The sequence below is a fragment of the Cebidichthys violaceus genome, unplaced genomic scaffold (genome assembly GCF_023349555.1).
Source record: "Cebidichthys violaceus isolate CVI_PGR_0920_01 unplaced genomic scaffold, fCebVio1.0.p SCAF_2, whole genome shotgun sequence".
NCBI classification, from domain to species: domain Eukaryota; kingdom Metazoa; phylum Chordata; class Actinopteri; order Perciformes; family Stichaeidae; genus Cebidichthys; species Cebidichthys violaceus.
The window spans coordinates 19,393,022-19,413,679 of NW_027176372.1; the positions used below are offsets into that span (position 1 = coordinate 19,393,022).

Below are 20,658 nucleotides of genomic sequence, written 5' to 3' on the forward strand. Positions count from 1 at the left end.
AGCCCACATCTAGCCATGGCCTATAGCTGACCTGCTGCTTCAGTGTCAGTGGTCTCTCTGCTGGCCGGCTCCCCGTGGTGACCCCCTCCAGAGACAGGAGAAGACAGGGTTGACGGCTCTGATCCGTTGGCTTCCGAGTCATCTTTGGGCTGTTTTTAAGGAAACACCGATTAACGTTCAATCCGATTGTTTGCTCATATCCATCACGTTTTAGGCTGCAGAGACATACTGCTTTTCACATAGAAATTAATTTCATAGTTTATGGCGCTCAGCCAGCAGCTCTCCACTGGCATCACTGAGCAGAATTATAAAAATGCCTGACAGCTGTTACACAAAATCACTAGGTTACTGTGATTTGTGCTTTGATAGACTTAAAAAGACAGGGAATTGCACTGCACACATCAGCATTGCAGACAGACGTGAGGGAAAGTCTCAAATCACAATCAAAGATGTGTAATGTAACTCAGTTGTATTCCCTAATATCACATATATGCAACCCACCATCTTTTGTATTGTTTTAGCAACACTGCGGCAATACTCGGGAGGTGAGTAAGTTCAGTAGTTGCCGTGAAATCGGGGTGTCTGCAGAGATTGGGAGGAATTCATACATAAACTTACACAGACTACAAAGGCTTATTTTATTTTTTGAGGAAATGAAACTGTGATATTGTCCTGGGAGAAAAGGAATTGAACAGCATTTTTTTTCAGCCAGGAATGTGTACATCCTCCTCCTCCTCCTCCTCCTCCTCCTCCTCTTTACTTTCAAAGTCTTTAACCTGAACAAGAAGCATCCTGCACCTCCTTTTTAAGTGTCTTTCTCCCTCGTCACTCACTCCCTTTGCTTTCTCTTTATTCAGTGACACAATTTACATCTGAACTCCCGCGACTAACAATTTACACTTTCTCATTTTGTGTCAGCTCCCACTCCGCCATCCATCTCTTTCTCACACCTTTCCTTTAGGCTGCAGTAAATCCTTTTATATTACGTTCAGACTGTCTAAAGGCCTTTTCTCTCTCTATACTGTACTTTCTGTATTCCCTGCTGGTATTTCAATCTTGCCATAGTATATTGCCAAAGTTCGAAATTTACATTCTCAGAGCAGTTGTCATGTCTCTTCCTTTTTGTCTTATCCTTTTTTATACATTGTACTGAATTTACATGAAGTACTGGATGTACAAACTCTGATGCATACAAATGTTGAAAACCATTAAACTTGAGTCTGTGTCTGCCTGTGCCCTTTATTCAAGCTAGAGCCACAGTTCAGTTAGAAATAGAGCTGAGACAGTTAACCAGAGCCCCTTAACAGAGCAGATGCTGTTGATGATGGACACGTAAGCGACTATAGGGATCCAACTTCTGACCTTCCCAGTTTATGAGACAGGGACGTCCACAGCAGAGGAGCCCGGACAGCAAAGGCCCAGTCCCCTTTAGTTACAGGTCAAAATTGAGTTAGCTACCATTAGTAGAGCCCAAGCAGAGGATCTCAAGCAGCGATCAGGATCAAAGGGAATTAGCAGATCACAGATATAGGCACGAGTGTGACCATGCAAGGATCTCAAAGCAGACAGTAAAATCTTAAAATCAAGGGCAGCAAGGATTGGATTGACAGAGTTGCTTCTCTTAGAACGTGTTAAACGTGTGGCAGCAGAGTCTTGTATAAATTAGATTTAAACTAATTTATAATCGATTGGATTGCAGCCTCTTATTAGATAAGGCTTGCTAGTGCTTGGGAGAGAGAGGGGAGCAAGAGGAGAAGGCACACTCAGATACTGTAAGCTGCTCAGATAAAGCAGCCACTTATACTACTGTTGGTTTATGAGAAGATGGAATAATACCCATATAATATTGTAAGTATTTATATAGTATAAGTAATTATATAAAATATCCTAGTTGCTTTTCAGTCACTCTTCTCCATAAACATGAATGAGCAATGTGGAAGGCTTTCTTTTACTGTTACTATCCTTTTTTTGTGGATTTATTATTCTTAAACCTGTTTTCTTATTTTACACCCCATGCACAATAAGGGGGATAAGTAAAAGTACATAACTCTTGCACGAACAGCACTGAGGCCCTTTAAAAAAAGGCGTCGTCACACCCTGATTGGCCAAGAGGGGAAATGCACCAAGATGCTCTCAATTCTTAATTAAAACCCTCCAATCAACTCAGAGGAATTGTGACATTCAGCTAAAATAAACCAAAGAATGAAGGACTGCTACAACTGCTATTATTGGTGTATTAATATTGGCAGAATATTACAGTTGAAGTTGTGAATATCAACTATATAATGCAGGATTTATCAATCTACATATCTAATTATTCCCAAATAGTTTCACTTTATACACTTCCACTTGCATCCAAATGCTGAGCTAGCATAACCTTGAGAAAGCTAAACTCTTTGTTTACAAACTCAAAAAAACCTAAATAAGACAAAATAACAAAATGTATAATAAATAAATATTTACTTAGGTTTAATTGGAGCAGTTTTTTCTAGGAAATCCCTGTCGAAATCAATAATCAATGTCTCTATTTCCGTGTAATTACACAGTTTCTTCCTGGAAACTTTTAGGAAATCATGCGGCCATGGCAGACCTGTAAAATAAAGTTACCCGAACTATCATAATTTGGAGGCTGATCATATATTTTGTATGTAAAATGTAAATCTAAAAGAAACAATAAATAAATGCAGAGCGAGTGTACTCGCTCTGCATTTATTTAACAATGGCTGTAAAATAAATGCAGTGGGAAAAAAAGCAATGCTTCTGAAACGTAATGGATTAGAAGAAGAAATGCTAACTGTAAGTATATTAAAACTGTACCTAGATAGCGTATTTGTAAATGTATTTGTACTACTGCTCAACTCTCTCCCTGACACCCCACCCCCATCCCTCTCTCTGAGGTGTACCTGTAGCAGCAGCTCCCTGAGCCTGCAAAGCTGGGACTCCAGCTGTTTGTTGTGGTCCTCCAGGATCTGCATGCGGGTCTCCAGGCGCGTCTTGTGTTGTCGGAGGACCCGTGCCTCGGCCAGGAGCTCCTCATCCTGCTGCCCTCCCTCCGTGGGTGAACCTGGTCCACCCTCTCCAGCCTCAGTCAGCATGGGAACCGACGCCGCCTCTTCGTGCTTCCACTTGAGCCTTCTGTACTCGCTCTGCAGCACCCTGAGGACCCACAGTGGAGGACAGATGGAGGGAAAACAGTCAAGCCCACATGCTGGTGCAGCATACAAAACACATAAACACAACCAAAGGTATTTATCCAGCTTCCACCAAGGGGATAATGTATTGTTGACATTGTAGCACACGGAGAGCAATCATTTTTATTTTGCGCATAAGCTGCAATGAATCATGTCTTCTCTCTCCTACATGTGTGATATTAAGCGTCAACTGATTATGCGCTGCACTGTGAAGCGTTACTAAAAAGCTGCCCGTAACACAGTGTCATCACGCCCAAATATCCAGTCCAGTGGACTAACCCAGCTTTACTTCCACATTGTCTGTGGTCCCACAAACTCCAATGCTGTATGTGTAATAATGATAATAATTGCAAAATGAACACATTTCTTTCTCCTTTAAATTGTTTTTCTTTTCTTCTGAACTGGTTATAACCCAATATGTAGAAAAGCTTTGAGCAAGCAACCCTGAGAAAAAGGCACAACGCTAATAAAACAATGTTATGAGTATATTTTTAAGCCGTTAAAGAAGACATGAAGTCTCCAGTACACCCCCCCCCCCCCACCCCCCCCAAAAAACCCCAGTGTTAAAGGTGTTTGTTTCCCGTATTGATGTATTGTTCAGATATGAGCCACATGAGAGCCACAGCAGCTGTTATAAACTAAGCTACAGTAGCCACTATAGTCATAAATAGGACAACAGAGCACACTGCAGTGTCATTACTGAGCTGGGTCAAGGTTTCAGGCACCCAAAGGGCACGAGTATGTGTGTGTGTGCGTAAGCTGGATGCCGCTGTGCGTGTGTGTGTGGAAAGGTCACAACCGATTTGAAGACGAGAAAATTATTCATTTGAATCATCAAGGTTGCCTCTGGTACCCAATTAAATGGATAGGAGAAAGGAATTTTGCGTCATTTATGGAAAATGCCTGAGCCTCTCAACAACTGGGACGCGATAAATTCAAATTCGGGGTGACCGTGGCTAAGTGGAGAGCAGGGCCGCCTTTCAATCAGAGGGTCGTCGGTTCGATCCCCTGGCCTGCTCTACTAGTCTCACGTCAATGTGTCCTTGAGCAAGACATTTAACCCCTAAATTGCTCCCGTAGCTGCGTCTACGGTGTGTAGATAGATACTGAATTGTAAGTCGCTTTGGATAAAAGCGTCTGCTAAATGACTGTAATGTAATGTAAAAATTCAAGCATTAACATCTGAACTAATGTGTTGAAGAGCTGCTTTACACACTCGTATCACACAAGTCCATCCATAACGGACTCTTCCTGTCTCTTCTGCAGGACACCAACAAACTGTGAAAGTGCAGACACGCTGAAAGGAGTGCAATTCCTCCGAGTAAACATAAGCATATTTGTGTTATTGTGCCTCCGGAGCTTTACTGATGAAAATCACTCCCTAAACCAAACTTTGACAAGCCTTGATCTAAATCTCATTCTAATCCATAACCAAATTCAACAGAGTTCTTAATGCTTATTTTTCATGGATGTTTTGAGGTTGGTGTTGCTGCGAGTTGACGTGTAATCAAAGTTCAGACGCATTTATTGCGTGTGAAAACAAAACACGCAGCGATAACCCCACCAGCTGAACAAATGAAGAAAAGAACCTAGCTCTAGACTCAATGCACCACGTCCTAAAACACGCGCTTCTTTTTTTTTCCGGGACACAGACCTGTTCTCGTTCTCCAGGCGGGCCAGGGTGCATTGGAGCTGCTCCTTGTCCTGGTGCTCCAGGTGGGCCAGCAGCATGTGCTGTCCGCAGGGTGAGTCATGGTCCAGGGCTGGGCTGGAGTGACGCAGGAGGTACTGATCTTCATCCCTGAGTCCCCCACACAGGAGACAGCACACTGAGCCACCAGCAAACAGCCACCAGCAGCACAAAGCAGAGCCAAGGGCGGCAAGTGAGAGCACACGGGCCAAAGCAAGGCAAGGCGTGCAAGACGAGGGAAGGTATTGCAATCAAACAAGTCCGGAAGGAATGGGATGGGACACTATGACAAAGGCATTGATCCAGGTTCACAGTCTAATAATTAAATGTCCGGTCATAAACTTGGCTCACACACGACATTAAAAATTCACTCACATTTATTAAAAATTGAAGGTGGATCTTAAGCAACATCAAAATATATTGCCCAAATAATAAACACTTTATTTCATGATGGAACGGAAAACTTAATGCGCAGACTTATGATTGCAGACCTACGGCTGTAAAACAATAGATGCATTTGTGAAGGTTTGGCAATTATTTTAATGGAAAGACTGTTTATATGTTATGATTTGGGCTATAAAAGCAAACTATTCTATTGAGCCAAATTATACACCACAGAGGTATTTACAGGTTTACTTCAAGCAGAACGCTTATGTCTAGAGATGGCGAGATCCACCTTAGCTGCAGCACACCTCCGCTACTGTTGGATGTGGTTCTTAGGGGAGTCAGTCCTACTTTGATGCATGGGTGGGTTAACGAGGATCCAGCTGGTCTGTGAACATATCATAGGTATTCCTCAGAAAAGTTTGGGATTTCATCTCATTCCAAATTTATATTTACTTATTTAATCGTTTAACTTTTGTAATTACCATCACCACTTACAAATATTATTTTAAATTTGATGTTAGTGTTTTTGATTTTACATCACTGAATTGAAAGCTGTTCCACATAACATTTAGATGTTTATTACAATTAAATTAAAGAGTATCTGCTATTATAATCAAATGAACCTACTTTTTAGTTCGCTTACATTAGCTTGCCGACATTACTGTATATGTAATGATGAAATGTTGACATATAAGGGTAGCTTTCCTATAATAGAAAAAAAACAACACATTGATTCTAATATGGATTGTTTTGGACCCACTTATGATGTCTGAATGCTCCATTGATTTATGCATCTAAGGGTTATTTTCATGTCCCGTTACCTGGAAATAAGCAAAAAACGTGAACTCAGATCAAACGCACACAGGCGGAGGGTGAAGGCTACACACACGGGCAGCGTGACTCAGGACAGGAAACCGTATGATGCCTGCCAAACACCAGCTGGAGGCACAGATAGCACAGCAGCATGTTCAGAGCCGTGCAGCAGGAAAAACAGAGAGGCACTGACAGACAGAAGGACGGATTGGCAGATTAAGAACAACAAGATACAAAGGCACAAGAGCGGAAAACAGCACTGCTAGACATAAGAGGCAGAAGTGAAGTGTCGTGCATACAAACACACTGGCAGGCATCGATTTATAGACGGACATGCAGACATTATGTACATGCACCGATATGCGGACATTTATGTGACGAAGCTCCATCCAAGCGACACTTAACACATGCACATGGCAACGAAGACATTGGGAGCAGGCTTCAGCGGCACTTATTCTAGAAGTAAAAAGCACTGCTTGAAAAAGTGTTGCACTGCTTTAAAGTGGTGTAGTTTTATCTGAGCCTCAAACTAACTTTTATTGTGGTGTCAATCACAGCCTTCTCTCAGAGCACACACACACACACACACACACACACACACACACACACACACACACACACACATAAGTCACATCTGAAAAGAAATAATGAGCACACTTCACCATAAACACACACACACACACACACACCTGGATCCCTAAATGACCTTATGACACTTTGAACAGAGCTGCTGGGCAAGTAACCTTGACTTTTAAAGTGCAATGAAAAAGGAAAACTATACAGAGAAGGAGGAAATGGTTGGTAGCCCACACAGACGTCAACAAAATAAGACACACACAAATACTACCATTACCACTCTGTCCACCCGATACTTTCCACAATGAGGACTCATCTTGTTGGCCACCTCATTCACATCAAACATCCCCATTCCTCTCACTGCTGCTACCTCGCCACACGCACACACACACACACACACACACACACACACACACACACACACACACACCTCTCCCTCCTCAGTGGGGTTTGGTGTATCTACCCACAGCCACGTACTTTAATCACAGCAGGCATGTGCATGATGAAGGGGGACTGTGTGCATGTGGCTCGCTGTGGGTCATTTTCATTTTGTGCCTGATTATTTATGTCATGTTACCCAAGCTTTCCCTAGCAGTCACACATATACGCACAAGTCTGAGCACACACAGAAACAATCAATGTATCAGGAGGAAAGACTTTGCACACAAAACACACACCTAATCCCAATGAAAGGCTCTGGTTGTAATGAGGGGGGCGGTAGAGTGGGCAGCATACTCACAGACTTTCATCAGGAGACAGGCTATCCGTGAAGAACGAACAATTCTGGCTCTCCATTTCAGCCAATCTAAAGATATATATATATATATATATACACACACACACACACACACACACACACACACACACACACACACACACACACACACACACACACACACACACACACACACACACACACACACACCAAGAACAGAGTGTGACACACGTACATTTACACACACACATTTATACAAACAGACAAAAGAGAAATACAAGAGAGTGGATGAGTCAGAGCAAATGCAGAAAAAAGCAAAAGCAACAGATTGATATTATCAACCACTTGGGAGATACGCTTCCTCAAACACAAGATAAAACCAAAACATCAGTACAGTTTAGCTTTTAAGTAGTGTGAATAAGACCATGGGCTTTTAGTATTATGAACTCGCAACTGTACACAAACATCCGACTGACAAGAATGCAGAGAGGCAGAAATTGTACTCGCCATAGAGTTCGAGCTATACAAGTGTGCAGAAGGAGGGCAGGATCAAATTCTGATGAAATACTGTGCACCGTCTATCGGCAATAAAAAAGGTAAAAATATGCTTCCATCCAGCACCATGGACAGCAACCGTTGGTGTGTGTGTGTGTGTGTGTGAGGAGGCAGCGAGTGAGTCGCTGTGTGGCTCTTCAGGACCAAGGACAGCACCTCTAGTTCTGCATTACGTCCTGCTGACTGTCAGTGAACAGCTGCACTGTGCATGCTGCTCTGTAAGCGGTTTCGCTACTATAACAAAAGAAAATGCTGCAGAAGAGGGGAAAAAAAAAACTGAAAAATACATGCTGCTTTTATTGTTTTAGGTTTGATGGCATAAATAAAGAAAAACCACATTGAGACACTGAACTCTGATTGCTCCCAATGGTTAGGCCAGCGCCTGGCATGATAGCTCGCTGCTATCGGTGCACGGGTGTGTGTGTGTGTGTGTGTGAATAAGAGGAACATTTTAAAGCACTTTACATAAATTAAGTCAATTTACTAAATAAAAAGACTGGATATGGCAAGAGTTTAGCATATGCACTGTATATATTGGCTACTTTATATTAAAAAGAATGTGAAGTAAACAAAAGCAGTCAAACTTAAACTACTTCCACAATATTGTTATTCTGTACACTCTTACACTTACTTAAAGTGTAAACTGAAAGAAAACTACTTTTCTATATTACAGTTGAAATCTTAGTCGTTTGCACTTCGCTTATTTTGGCTGTGCAGCTGCATTTTTTGTTGTTTCATTGCTATAATACCAATAATGTATTAAGAGACAGTTGTGAACAAGTATTACAACAATTATTAGCAGTGTTTTCTTTGTGTTTGTGTCGCCAATCATTCATTGTTCACTGCATGTATCAGTAACCGTGTATTAACGCTTCTCTCTTGACTGAAAAAACCTTCACATCATCTACCCACATGTACAGCTTCCACCTGAATGCACAAGGCCACCCGTTCTCTGACACCCTTTAAAAAAAGAAAAAGAAATGTAGGACGATATGTTCTGAAGAAGATGCAGGTTGAGTGAAAGTGGGTACACCACTTAATTCATAAGATACTGCTGAATATGACATGCTCATGATATGTAATAGTGTTGGATGATCAAAGGGAAGGTTTTTCCTTCAAGAAAGGTAATTTAAACAGTGTAGAGAACCAAACCACTGATGTTAATGTGGCTGCCTACATACATGCATACATACACACACACACACACACACACACACACACACACACACACACACACACGTGCTACATGAAAGCAGCAGTCTTAAATCTACACTGCAGCATTCTCAGTACACACATACTGTACACACAACACGCTCCATGCTGCATCATCTTTCGCAGAGTGTCGTCAGCTGAAGGGCGGAAGAAGGAGGGGTGAGTGATGTAGAGGCTGTCAGGGACATCCACATCACATCCTATCTCTCTCCAGAGTCTGATGACACCATAAAATTGAGAATTTTAGGATTTATCCATGTCCTGTTTCAGGGGGTCCGGCCTGTGAACCTGACCGCTCGTAATTCAACCTGGAACACTGTTCATCAGAAAGCCTTCACAAACCTGGAGCCTCAGTCAGGGACAACAGCAAATGAGAAATGAAAGTGTAGAAAGTAATAGGAAATAGTAGCATGGGTATGTGTGTGTGTGTGGGTGTCTTGTGCACACATTTGTGTTCTGCATCCTGCAGGAATGTAAATGGATGTGAGAGGAAATGAGAAGCGGGAGAGAGAGAGAGAGAGAGAGAGAGAGAGAGAGAGAGAGAGAGAGAGGAGAAATCCTAACAGAGTTCTAAGAGGTTTTTCAGTATCTTCCTCCCATCTATCCTCTATATCTTAGAGGTCATTACAAATTGTGAGATTTTGAAGGCCTTTCATTTTGAAATGCTACATCAGAATGTCCTGGTTATCCCCGAGTGACACTTTGAGGTAGTGTACTATAAATCTAAATTGAAACTATTATGTAACAATAGACCATTTCTTTTAAAAGTTAATCTGAAATTATAAGGAAATTAGCTCATGCATGAGATTTTGAAGGGCTTTCATTTTGAAATACTACATCAAAATGTTCTCATTATCCATAATTGACACTCTGGGGTGCTTTGCTATTAATCTGATGTGAAATTAGTTTTGAACTGTGGACAATTTCAGGCTGTTCATAGATAAATAAAAAAGGGGAGTTTGCGAACATCCGAAGAACAATTTTAGCACCGGATGTTCACAGACTTCTGGGAAGTTGGTGGCATGAGTTTTCTGCTTTGTAGAGGATTGTGGTGACTTGACATGAATTAGCCTTGTAGACAAGTACAAAAGTATTGGCATCAAAATATACTTAAAAGTGCTCAGTGCCCATTTCAAAATAAAAAAAACATTGTGTGTGTATATGTAGTAAGAATCTGTAAAGTGACGTAACTAAATTTATGAAATAGTGAAAACTACAATATTTACCTCTAAGATTTTAGTGGAGTAGAAAGTAACATAACACGTAAATAAAGTCATAGTATAGAATGTTGAAAATGTCATAAAAACGTCTTAGTATAATATTTCGAAAAAGTCAAATATCGAGCATGTCGAATAAAGTAAAAAGTATAGCATGTTCAAAAAATATATAACCCTAACCCTATAAGATATCGAAGCAGCGCTGATGAAAGGAATGAACTCTACTCCTGCATCAATATGGGAGGGGGGGGGGGGGGGGGGGATACAAAGAGAGAGATGAGTAGGAGACAGAGGCAGTGTCAGTGTTTGACATGTCTGCAAATCTGGCTTTTCTAACCCCAAACATCAAATATCTTATCTCCCTTGAGATGACAGGAGACTGCATTATTGCCATGGATTAACACGTCTTTTTTTTGGCTGAAGGGCACTTTGACACTGACACACACACGCACGCACGCACGCACGCACGCACACACACACACACACACACACACACACACACACACACACACACACACACACACACACACACACACACACACACACACACACCTGTCTAATATATCATCAGTAGGGGAAGAATTTCAGACACCGACCTGCCGGTGATGACACCCAGTATTTTGACATTGCCTTGACTTTCCATTAAGGTTCAAAGTGAGCAGAGAGTTACGAATAATACGGGGGATGAATTTAAATAAGGAATCAGAGACAGACAGACTGCTCCGTCTACTCTTATTATGATAGTGCTCAGATCATGATGGAATAAGCAGAGCAAACTCACTCAATACTCATTCATTTTGAGCCAGCATAATGTCTCTTTGGCACGCAGGATCAAAGTAGTGCTGGTCAATGAACTAAACATGGAAAGGGGACAAGATAACAACTAGAATTGCGGCCTAGTGGTTGTATGCCTCCGTCATGTCTGAGCAAAATGTCATCACTTCTTCATTTTATTCTGTTGAATGCCTCTTGTTCACCCCTTCACTCACACACACTAATGGCAGCAAACTACCGAGCCGGGCGCTGGCCTAACTATCCGGAGCAGTATTGACATGTTGTCATGCGGAACCAGGGATCGAACCGCTGACCCTGTGATTAGCGGCTGCCCCCAATATCATGCTTTCCAACTCAAGACAGCTAACTAAGGCCTACCAAAAACTACCACCGAATTGGATCAAAATGCCTCCGATTATGTCTCCGTAAAAGCTTCACAGGAAAGACATTTAATAAAGTAACATACATACTATTAAATATACATATATTTAATGAATTGTATAACTGTCCCTCTGTATGAGCATTGTGTTCTTGTACCTTGTGTAGCAATATGCAGCACAATGGTAAGTCTTTATCTTAACTCCTGTTGAGCATTAATCAGCAGAGTATAAACACTGAGTAAATGATTGTAAGTAAATACAACAAGAGCATTTATGGGTTTTGTGAGTGCATCTGTAACTCCTTCTATTAAACAGCCATAACTGGTGTATGCACTGTCAATGAATGCTTGATTACACAGTTACACTATTCACTCATTAACCAGCAAGTTTAAAGGATAAGTCTGGTGATATTGCGTATTATTCGAACAAATTATACCTCTGTGCAATTATTGTACAAAATGATTGAAAACACATCAATGAGCCTGACATGTTTCCTCATAATTTACAGTTAATCCAACTGCCAGAAATACTCACTAGCGCACAAGATCTGTGGCTGAAATCAGTATTTACTTCTGTTTGAGTAACATTTGCTAAAGCGACAGCTGTTATGCCCTGGAAATATTGAAAGCATGTATTCACAACCTGTTTTTAAAGATGTTGTAGTAAAGAATGGGCTTGAGGCTGTGAGACAGACAGGCTGGATAAGCCACACAGTAAACATTGGTCTCTCACAGACAAAAATATAGAATATTGCCAGCATTTACCTTTCAAAGTGTTTATGAATGTGCTCAGAAGACATATTAATGTAAGAATACAACAATGTTATATTAGAAAACATGCATTATCTGTTTCTACACCAGTAACAGATCGTTCATATGAGCAGTAAGTTATTAAAAAATGAATACATTTCAACCCTCCTTATATCTGCTTACAACTATAGTGTGTTATACATAATTTATAATTAATAATGGTGCTTAGAAAAAGCACAAATCACACCAGGTTTCCATTTCTTTTGTTTATTATGGTGAAGAACTTTTGGCAGCTACAGCCTTATGCTGGTTAAGATTTCTGTGACCAACATGACTCAATAGATGTTTGAAGTTTGAATTGTTCGGTTATTAGCAACACACGAGTACATGTAAAAGGATAACAGAACATATATTAAAGAATGGAGGAGAAGAAAGGATTAGGGAAGCAAGAGCATGAGATAGAAAAAGAGGACGAAATAAATGTGTCGGTGGGAGACAATAGAAGAGGGGGATCAAAGATAAAACAAAGCACAAAAAAGGCAAACAGAACAGGAGAAAGGGAAAAAAAGGGAGAGATAAGAGGGGTAAAGAGGACAATTGCTCCTGCTCTCTTGTTGGTGTCTGTTCCCTCTGTTTTGGCAGTGTCTAAAGCAGTTGTGTGGAAGAGCCTCAGGGAAGTAATACACAATGGTGCGCGCACACGCACACGCACACACACACACACACTCTCTGCAGGCTCAGTGGAAATGTGTGTGTGTGTCCAGCTCTGTAGCACTGTGGGAGAGTCCAGTGCTGTGCCCCTGTTTATAACCTGTCAGACAGACACTAATCCACACCAACAGCTCCCAGGTGACCAATGGGCTCACTGCCCTAGCAAGTGACAAGCCGCTAGGCACGCTGAACCCCGCTGACCTCCACACTCACAGACACAACCACCAACTGCTCTGCTTATGTGCGGCAGCCAGCGTGTGTTCATGTGGAGAGTGAGAGGGAGGGAAACTGCTGGGCGGTAGGCTTCAGTCTCTACCGTGGCTGGAGCACAGTGCACAACGTAGCCAAATCAATACTTCAATCAGTGTGTGGCGAAGACTTAAAGGGTGAGGAGAGGGAGCAGAGAAGACGGGGGAGGAGAAGAAGGCGGAAGGAGGGGTGGAGTGGATATAAAGAAGAGGAAAAGTTGATTTGTAGAGAGCAAAGTGAGATGCTTCGGTGGTGTGATTTGATGTATAGCACAGCACAGTGGGCCACGTACCTGCTGGCATAATGTTCAATCCTGCTGTGGGTGTCTGCGTGGGGCAGCTTGGGTGAGGAGCACGGCCTGGGAACAACAGAAGCCAAACGTTACTACCTCACCGAGGCATTTCTAACACTCTCCAAGTATGGATGATGTGGTTGCATTATTAAAAAAACACATCATGTACACAGTTTTACCTGTGAACACAGTTAAGATGCAAGCAAGAGATATATGACTTGTTTCAACGTGTACTTTCCTCACATTTATTTAAGATCATTAGTTAATAGTTACTTTGCAGATTAAGATTGTATACACAAAACACATGATGGTCTTAAAATGCGATGTATTTCAGTTGATTGAACCACTGGTTCCCTACATGTTTGGCTTGTAGTCATGCAATAACTTCATCATGACTCTTAACCACAGTTCGCATATTTCTATGAGCTATGAGTGGTTCAGGATCTGCAGTGAGGAGATCTGGAGCATCCAGTTACAGTAAGTAACACAGGACGGCTATTCACACAAAGAGTCTTGACTGTGTAGAGAAAACTACTGGATTTATACAATAAATACAACTGAGCAATGGGCTAATTAAAGAAAGGAATCCATCGTGTTTGTTTCGCTGGTTTTCTATGATGTATATTTATATACGCTGTGGAAATATGTCATTGGCAGGTGTCATAAGCAATGACCAAACCTTGTCTAGCAAATGAGAGACAGCTGTTGGCTGGGCGCAGGCAATTCAAACGTCTACACTGCCACTGTGTCTTCCTACCCTGATGAAGACATGCTTCATGAGGCAACGTTAGGTGCTGCACCTTGTTGCTATAAACGCGTGCAACAGATTTCCTCACTCCAGACCCAGCCTCTGTCGAGGCATTGGTTTGAGCATCCTTATTCTACAAACAGATTCTGCATTCAATATGCAATCTGTAGGCAACGGGACACGATTTTGGCATCAGAAGTGTTCTGGTTACCGATAAGTGTCATTCAACCAAAGAGTTATGTTCTCCTCTTATGTTGTTAAGAGTTTTCAGTCATGTGGAGGTAAAACGAAGAAGAGAGCAAAGGTTTGACAAACATTTTGTGTTGCAGAAATGTTGTTTCTTCTTCCCTATCTTGTTAATAACATGGCAGACTTTCAGATTCATCTTAAAACTCCCTTGAGGGGTCCCCAGGCTAGAAACCACCATAGTAAACCACCACACAAGGTGTATACAAAAGTTTAAATCAGCAACATTTCAACCATTAAAATGCTGCTTATACATTGAAGCATCAGAAATAATTATACAATAATCTACAATAGGCATTATAAAATATAATGTTTACTTGGCTTCAACCACTGGATTCATGTAATCATTTTATGAGGTTAAAAAAAGGTGACCTTACTGTGACACAGTTGGCCACAATATGGACCCATAATGATGCTAAATCTCCCTGGGTACTGCCGTAGCCCTCAGCTATGCTTCTTGATGATCTCATGGATTTTAGTCTCATTGCTCTTGTTTTTCCCTTTGGGTGAGACTCGCTCATGTGAACAGAGAATCTGAGCCAGACTGAGATCACAGGAATAAATAACGTTATGTTAATTCTGAACACAGAGCCATCCTTTTAACCCATCTAAGCAGGAAAGAATGCCCCGAACATTGTCAGAGCATGAGAATTTACCTACAACAGCAGGAGTTTGAATGGGTGAACGTGATAGGCGACAGAAAAGCGGAGAGAAGTCTGTGTTTTGTGTGAGTGTTTATGTGTGGGACTCACGTCTCCGAGCTCTCGGCTTCCAGCACAGATTGCACGGGCAGGTAACCTCTCTGCGGGTGCTTGGTGAAGTACTGCTTTGACCTGAACTTATTCTTCAGTGTCTTGGCAAAGTCCCTCATCTTCTCTCCCGAGGTTGTCTGTAGTTGCGATTTAGGAGGGGAGGGGTTGGGGGGGTGAGAAGTGGCGTTGGTGGAAAGGTTGGAGACCAATTACACCGCTTAAGACTTCTTGAATATGTTGCCTTTTCCAAAATTACCTCATCCGAAATTTGTGCACTCTGTCTCAGCAATGTTTTTTCTCACTAACTTATTCCTCTATCTGCTTTCTCATTTCGTTTTTTACTGCTCTCTCTGCTTCCTTCCTTCATTTTCTCTCTCTGGCTCTCTTGTTTACTCTATCTATATCTAATCATAGTAGAAATCTATGGGTGCCTGCGTGCCTCAGCGTTGTGAAAAGCTCTAGCTAGCTAATATAAAATATTGTCCAGTCAAAATAAAAAAAAAAAATCATTGTGTGGCTGGCTTTTTGCCACATTTTACAGCTCAGAATTGATTAGAGATTAAATCTGGCACGATCTCCAGTCCACTCCAGCACTCCGGTTACACCTACTCCTTTGGAATTAACTCGACTTCGGAGATTGTGCGTGCTATCGCTTAAGACTCTGGTTTTATCGAGGTTTAGTGCACAATGTGTGCTCCAAATAGCACTTTATGTGTGCACTATGTGAGCCAAAAAGGATGTTACTGTTGAGTGGCAGTCAATCTCTGCATACTATGGATCTGGATAAGGCAGTGTAAGCATACATAACAGTGTACACTTAGAGATCTTACAGTGGAGACGGTGGCTAATCTAGGTCTGGCAGCAGGAATCAGGAGATAGGAGTGTTATTTGTCCCTGGAGCCTTGGATTTGTATTCCGTTAAAGCACTAGATGTTTGTCTTACTGGTGTGTAGTACTCCATGATGGGGTAGTGCAGCTTCTTTCCCTTGGTAGTGCGGCCGGTTAGAAAACATGTCTGGCAGATGTCCACATTGAACTGCTTCAAACTGCGATACCTGTCAAGATCAATATAACGGAGAGGTTGAACTGATACAAGAGAATAAGGCAGAGTAGGGCATCGTGTGTGTGTCTGTGTGTGTGTGTATGTATGTGTGTGTGTGTGTGTGTGTGTGTGTGTGTGTGAAGAATAAAGGGCTGGGCATGTCTGTGTGTTTAATTGATATGCTTTTTTTCCACACATCCTTCTGCTGATACAGGTACAGTATGTGCTCCATTACAGCAACCTAAGTTAGTGACCGTATCTCAAGTACTAATAATGTATTGGGATTAGTTTCAGCTATGTTCTTTCTGATCTATGTGTAAATTACTGATGAAGGAAGGTGAAATCAACATTTGAATACAATATCCACATACAGCAGACAAATTACTTTCTGTGCCAAATATTATGGAAATTGGAACATTGCATAACAACAGGAAAAGCATCTGCACACGACAATCTGTGCGATAAAAAAAAATGTTGAGGCAAGTTCTCCGTCAAGGACCTTCAATCACGATGCTTGAAGCCTGCTTCAATAAATGAATATTATTGCACAGATTGGAGTGTGCGGCTGCACCTATTATTTATTATCTTACATTGTATCTTAGCTCCAGCATCTGTAACACGCTTTTATCTAGTTAGCAGCGATTCTTATATATAATGAAAACACCAGCTGCCACTATTAAAATGTATTTCTTTGCTTCTACTTTTGACTGTCAAAATGCCCCCACCTATTTGTATTAATCCAATTTATTAATAAGTTAGTGTTATAATGCTAACTATAAGACTTTTTCTTGGATTTATATTACATACACAATGACTAAAATACCCAGTTATTTTACCGTATAATGCTATTGAACTTGCAGGAAGTTAAAGTTTAATTGACACACCCTCATAATGACAATAACTGTATTCTACCGAACATGTTTTTGGGTGGTGTATGTGCATTTGTTCCTCATTTATATGCTCTGTTCTTCTCTTTTCTGTGCAATAGCCCACTGTGATCACTGTTAAGTTAGCCTACCTGAAGCCCTTGATGGGACACTGTTTGCAGACGTAGCATTTGGCCTGGTGCTTGGTTGACTCTGCAGCAGCCACACGGTGGAGGACAGGCAGCCAAACCATCGACTGGGGCTCCAGGCTCATCCACTCCAGGAAGTGAGATACCTCAATGGCAGGTTTCCCTGGGGCCTGCAAAAGGAAGGGGGGGGGGGGGGGAGGAGACTGTAAACAATCCAAATATAGACCAACAGCAGGGCAGGTACACAAATTAATGAGAGGAGAAGCTGTGCTTCCTTTCCAAAGGTGGTCCAGCACTGAGCGACAGGAAATCAAAGAGAATACAAAAGATAAGAGGAGGACAAAAAAGGGTGAGAAAAGATGCACCACACTTTGGGATATATTTAGCTTTTATGCACCTACTTAAACAATTATGAAGCTAAAACACAGCAGACATAACTTATGCATCTGTGTGTATACTATATGTGTGTTTATATGTCTGCATGCAGTCCGTCTCTCCTGCAGACACCTTTTTTGAGAATTCCAGAAAGTGGGATAAAAAAGGAAGTCAACCTAATAAAAGAATGACTCGCCAAGCACCGAAATCCGTGATGTGCTAAATTCTCATTAAGTCTGCATCAGAGATGCATTAAGAGGTTGATTTCCCTGGGGCTTCCTCCACTGCTCAAGCAGAGTAGCATAATAAATGTGTGTGTGTGTGTGTGCACTGATCACACAGACTGTGAGGGGTACAGAGGTATAGAGTCTCCCGGGTATGAAGGCGCTCCTCTCTGGTAGTAAAGTAGCCAGCTCCATGTGGGAGGTCAAATAGCAGCTGCTCGCATCCCAAACACCTGGAACTAGCACTGACTATGCTGAGCACGCCACCGCATCTCTAAGCAGCTCGCGGAGCAGATGGGATGCTTTAAACATCATGGCAAAAGTAGAGTGATAAACATGCAGTTATCCATCAAAACTCTGTGCTTTCTGCCCCATACATCCACTAAACGACACGCATCCCTTCTCATAAAGTAGAACAATATGTATTAAATGTTGAGTTATTACTCACGTTAAATTTGACAAAATAGCCTCTGCCCACATACAGTCCTATTGTTCTGTATAACCGCTGCATATTCTCTGTCCCGAGTCAATCCATCTGCTCCTCTGCCAGCAGAGTCTAAAGGTCAACGTCCACAAGAGGTGCTAGCGACACCTCAACAAACTGACTCACTCATTTGCAAGCCAAGTGATGAACGGGCAAGCGGGTCAACCCCCCCCCCATTCGCATTACATGGATATTTCATCTTCAACTAAATGCCGTGACATGGAGGAAGAAATTGATTTTAATCAGCAGTAGCTGATACAGCAAGCATGGACCAGAATAAAATGTGTATAATTAGGATCTGCCTAAAAAATGAGGGGATTAAAAGGATTGCATAGGCTACCTTTTTTTTTTAAAAAAAAAGCTGTGGCCTGCTCCTATCAACTCCCTAATTATCTGGTGTCCCCAGTTAAATGTCGAAAAAGGTAAAGTTCCTGCAACCTGCGGCAAACGTAACTCTTCACGCATTAAGAACAAGCTAAGGAGGGAAAGACAAATCAATTCATGATTTGAACATGGCTCCTCATTTGCTATTTCTCTGTCGGCTACTGAACTCTGTGACCTCACTTTATCATATCAATATTCCAATAGATCCTCATCTACAGTCCATGTATGGTTGGAAGCATCATGCATTATCTACCACTTTATTTCATGTACATTAAAAGCAATGCAATGCAATATTAATGTGAAGTAACGTTTGTGAGGCAACACTGTGACTATGTGTAGTGCAGTCAAGGCTTCTTTAGGTAAAATAATTATAACTTTCCTCTGAAGGACTCCGCTGATGTCAGTAAAACACAATAGGCTTTGTATATCTGACATCATAATTTTTTCATACTTGGCTTTTGATGGAAATCTTCAAAAGGCAAATGTTTGATTTTTCAACTCGGTTTTGAAGTTTCTGCCTTTATTATTCTGTTTCTGTATTTGTAATTTTGTCTTGGCACAGACAAAATCGGTTCGGATTTTCCAGAGGTCACTCATTATTTTCGTACACGGTAATTAATAGATTAGTGAAGTTTGAGATACAGCAGTATACTGTAACAGCAGGGCAACGTGGGATTTGAAGGTCGACTTTCAAACTTCTTTGTCGGAGCAATCAAGCCATTGATTCAAGGACTGAAACAAGCATCATCAAGTGTTACAACGCTCCCCAGTGGAGGTCAGCATGCTCCTTGCTTGTGTGAAAAGGCTTGACTAACAGGGACATTGGGCCACAAAAATCCATAAGTAGTTGAACCTTGTGACTGAAACAAGACTATATCAATGCCAGAAAAAAAAGCGTTTATCTGATCGAATGGGGTAAGGTGAACTCACTACATAATCCAGGCGGCTGATTTCATCTGTTCTTATTGTCTTTAGTACAATTTGCCTATCTGTGAATGTGTTTAGGTGTGCCGTGCATGGCGGTAACTCTGTCCTCACCACGCGGAAGCAGCTGCGGACGCTGGGCTCCACGTTGCTGCCCCCAAAAGCAGCGACTTCACCCAACTGTCGGGGGATCTGGATGGCTTCATGGAGCAGCAGGCTGAGGTGACGCTGGTCTGTCAAACCTCCAGGACCAGACACCTGACGGAATAAATCTGCAACCGCCAGAACATGCGAAAAAATACATAAAGTAATGCATCACCTATGCAGAAACTAACTAGTGTGTAACATCATTAATCGTGCATCGCATTTGTATGCATGAAGAATTATTTTTATTATCATCATATCTGCATACACTTCTACGCATCTGCTTATTTAGGGAATTTATTGCTACATGTTCTCAGCTTTTCAAAATGTATATTAGGATTATAATTACAAAGGCATGCATTCCTAATTCATATAAATTGAAATATGTGACAAATATGTGGTCTGCAAAATAATGGCATAACTTTAGTACAAAAACAAAAAACAACACATCTGCTTTACATCTCGGGCAACTGGTTTACCAAACCTAGTTATATGTAATGAAACTCACTTTAGTGACATATAGACGGAGACAGAATAAGTATTAATGTCCTGGCTGCTGGTCTGCATGGAGAAGAAAGAGCTGCATTAAGTGGAGTCTTGTCAGGTTTTGAATGAGGCCTTTACCAAGCTAGCTGGCACTCGCCTGTCACTGAAGAGATGAATGCTGACAGGCGTGTGAGGCTGCTGCACAATGCCTGTATAAGCAGCATCCCATGTATCCCCCTCTCTGTGTACTTATTCAACCCTACAGGGACAACACTTGGCTTTAACACCTGCATGTTAAACAGCCTCCTATTTATAGTTCTCAT

General features: G+C 41.7%; 1 protein-coding gene across 2 annotated transcripts in view; it reads right to left on the reverse strand.

Annotated features, from left to right (window-relative positions):
• drp2 (dystrophin related protein 2) overlaps positions 1 to 20,658 on the reverse strand; it is a 68,961-nt gene that overhangs the window by 3,169 nt on the left and 45,134 nt on the right. Inside the window, exons 13-21 of one of the 2 annotated variants that reach the window (XM_068715056.1) lie at positions 19,820 to 19,977; positions 17,318 to 17,484; positions 16,201 to 16,312; positions 15,258 to 15,394; positions 13,512 to 13,577; positions 7,397 to 7,462; positions 4,846 to 4,992; positions 2,904 to 3,156; positions 32 to 149 (exon numbers count right to left, since the gene is read on the reverse strand). In XM_068715056.1, the coding sequence (XP_068571157.1) occupies positions 32 to 149; positions 2,904 to 3,156; positions 4,846 to 4,992; positions 7,397 to 7,462; positions 13,512 to 13,577; positions 15,258 to 15,394; positions 16,201 to 16,312; positions 17,318 to 17,484; positions 19,820 to 19,977 (1,224 nt within the window). The other variant, XM_068715057.1, reaches the window with a different exon arrangement.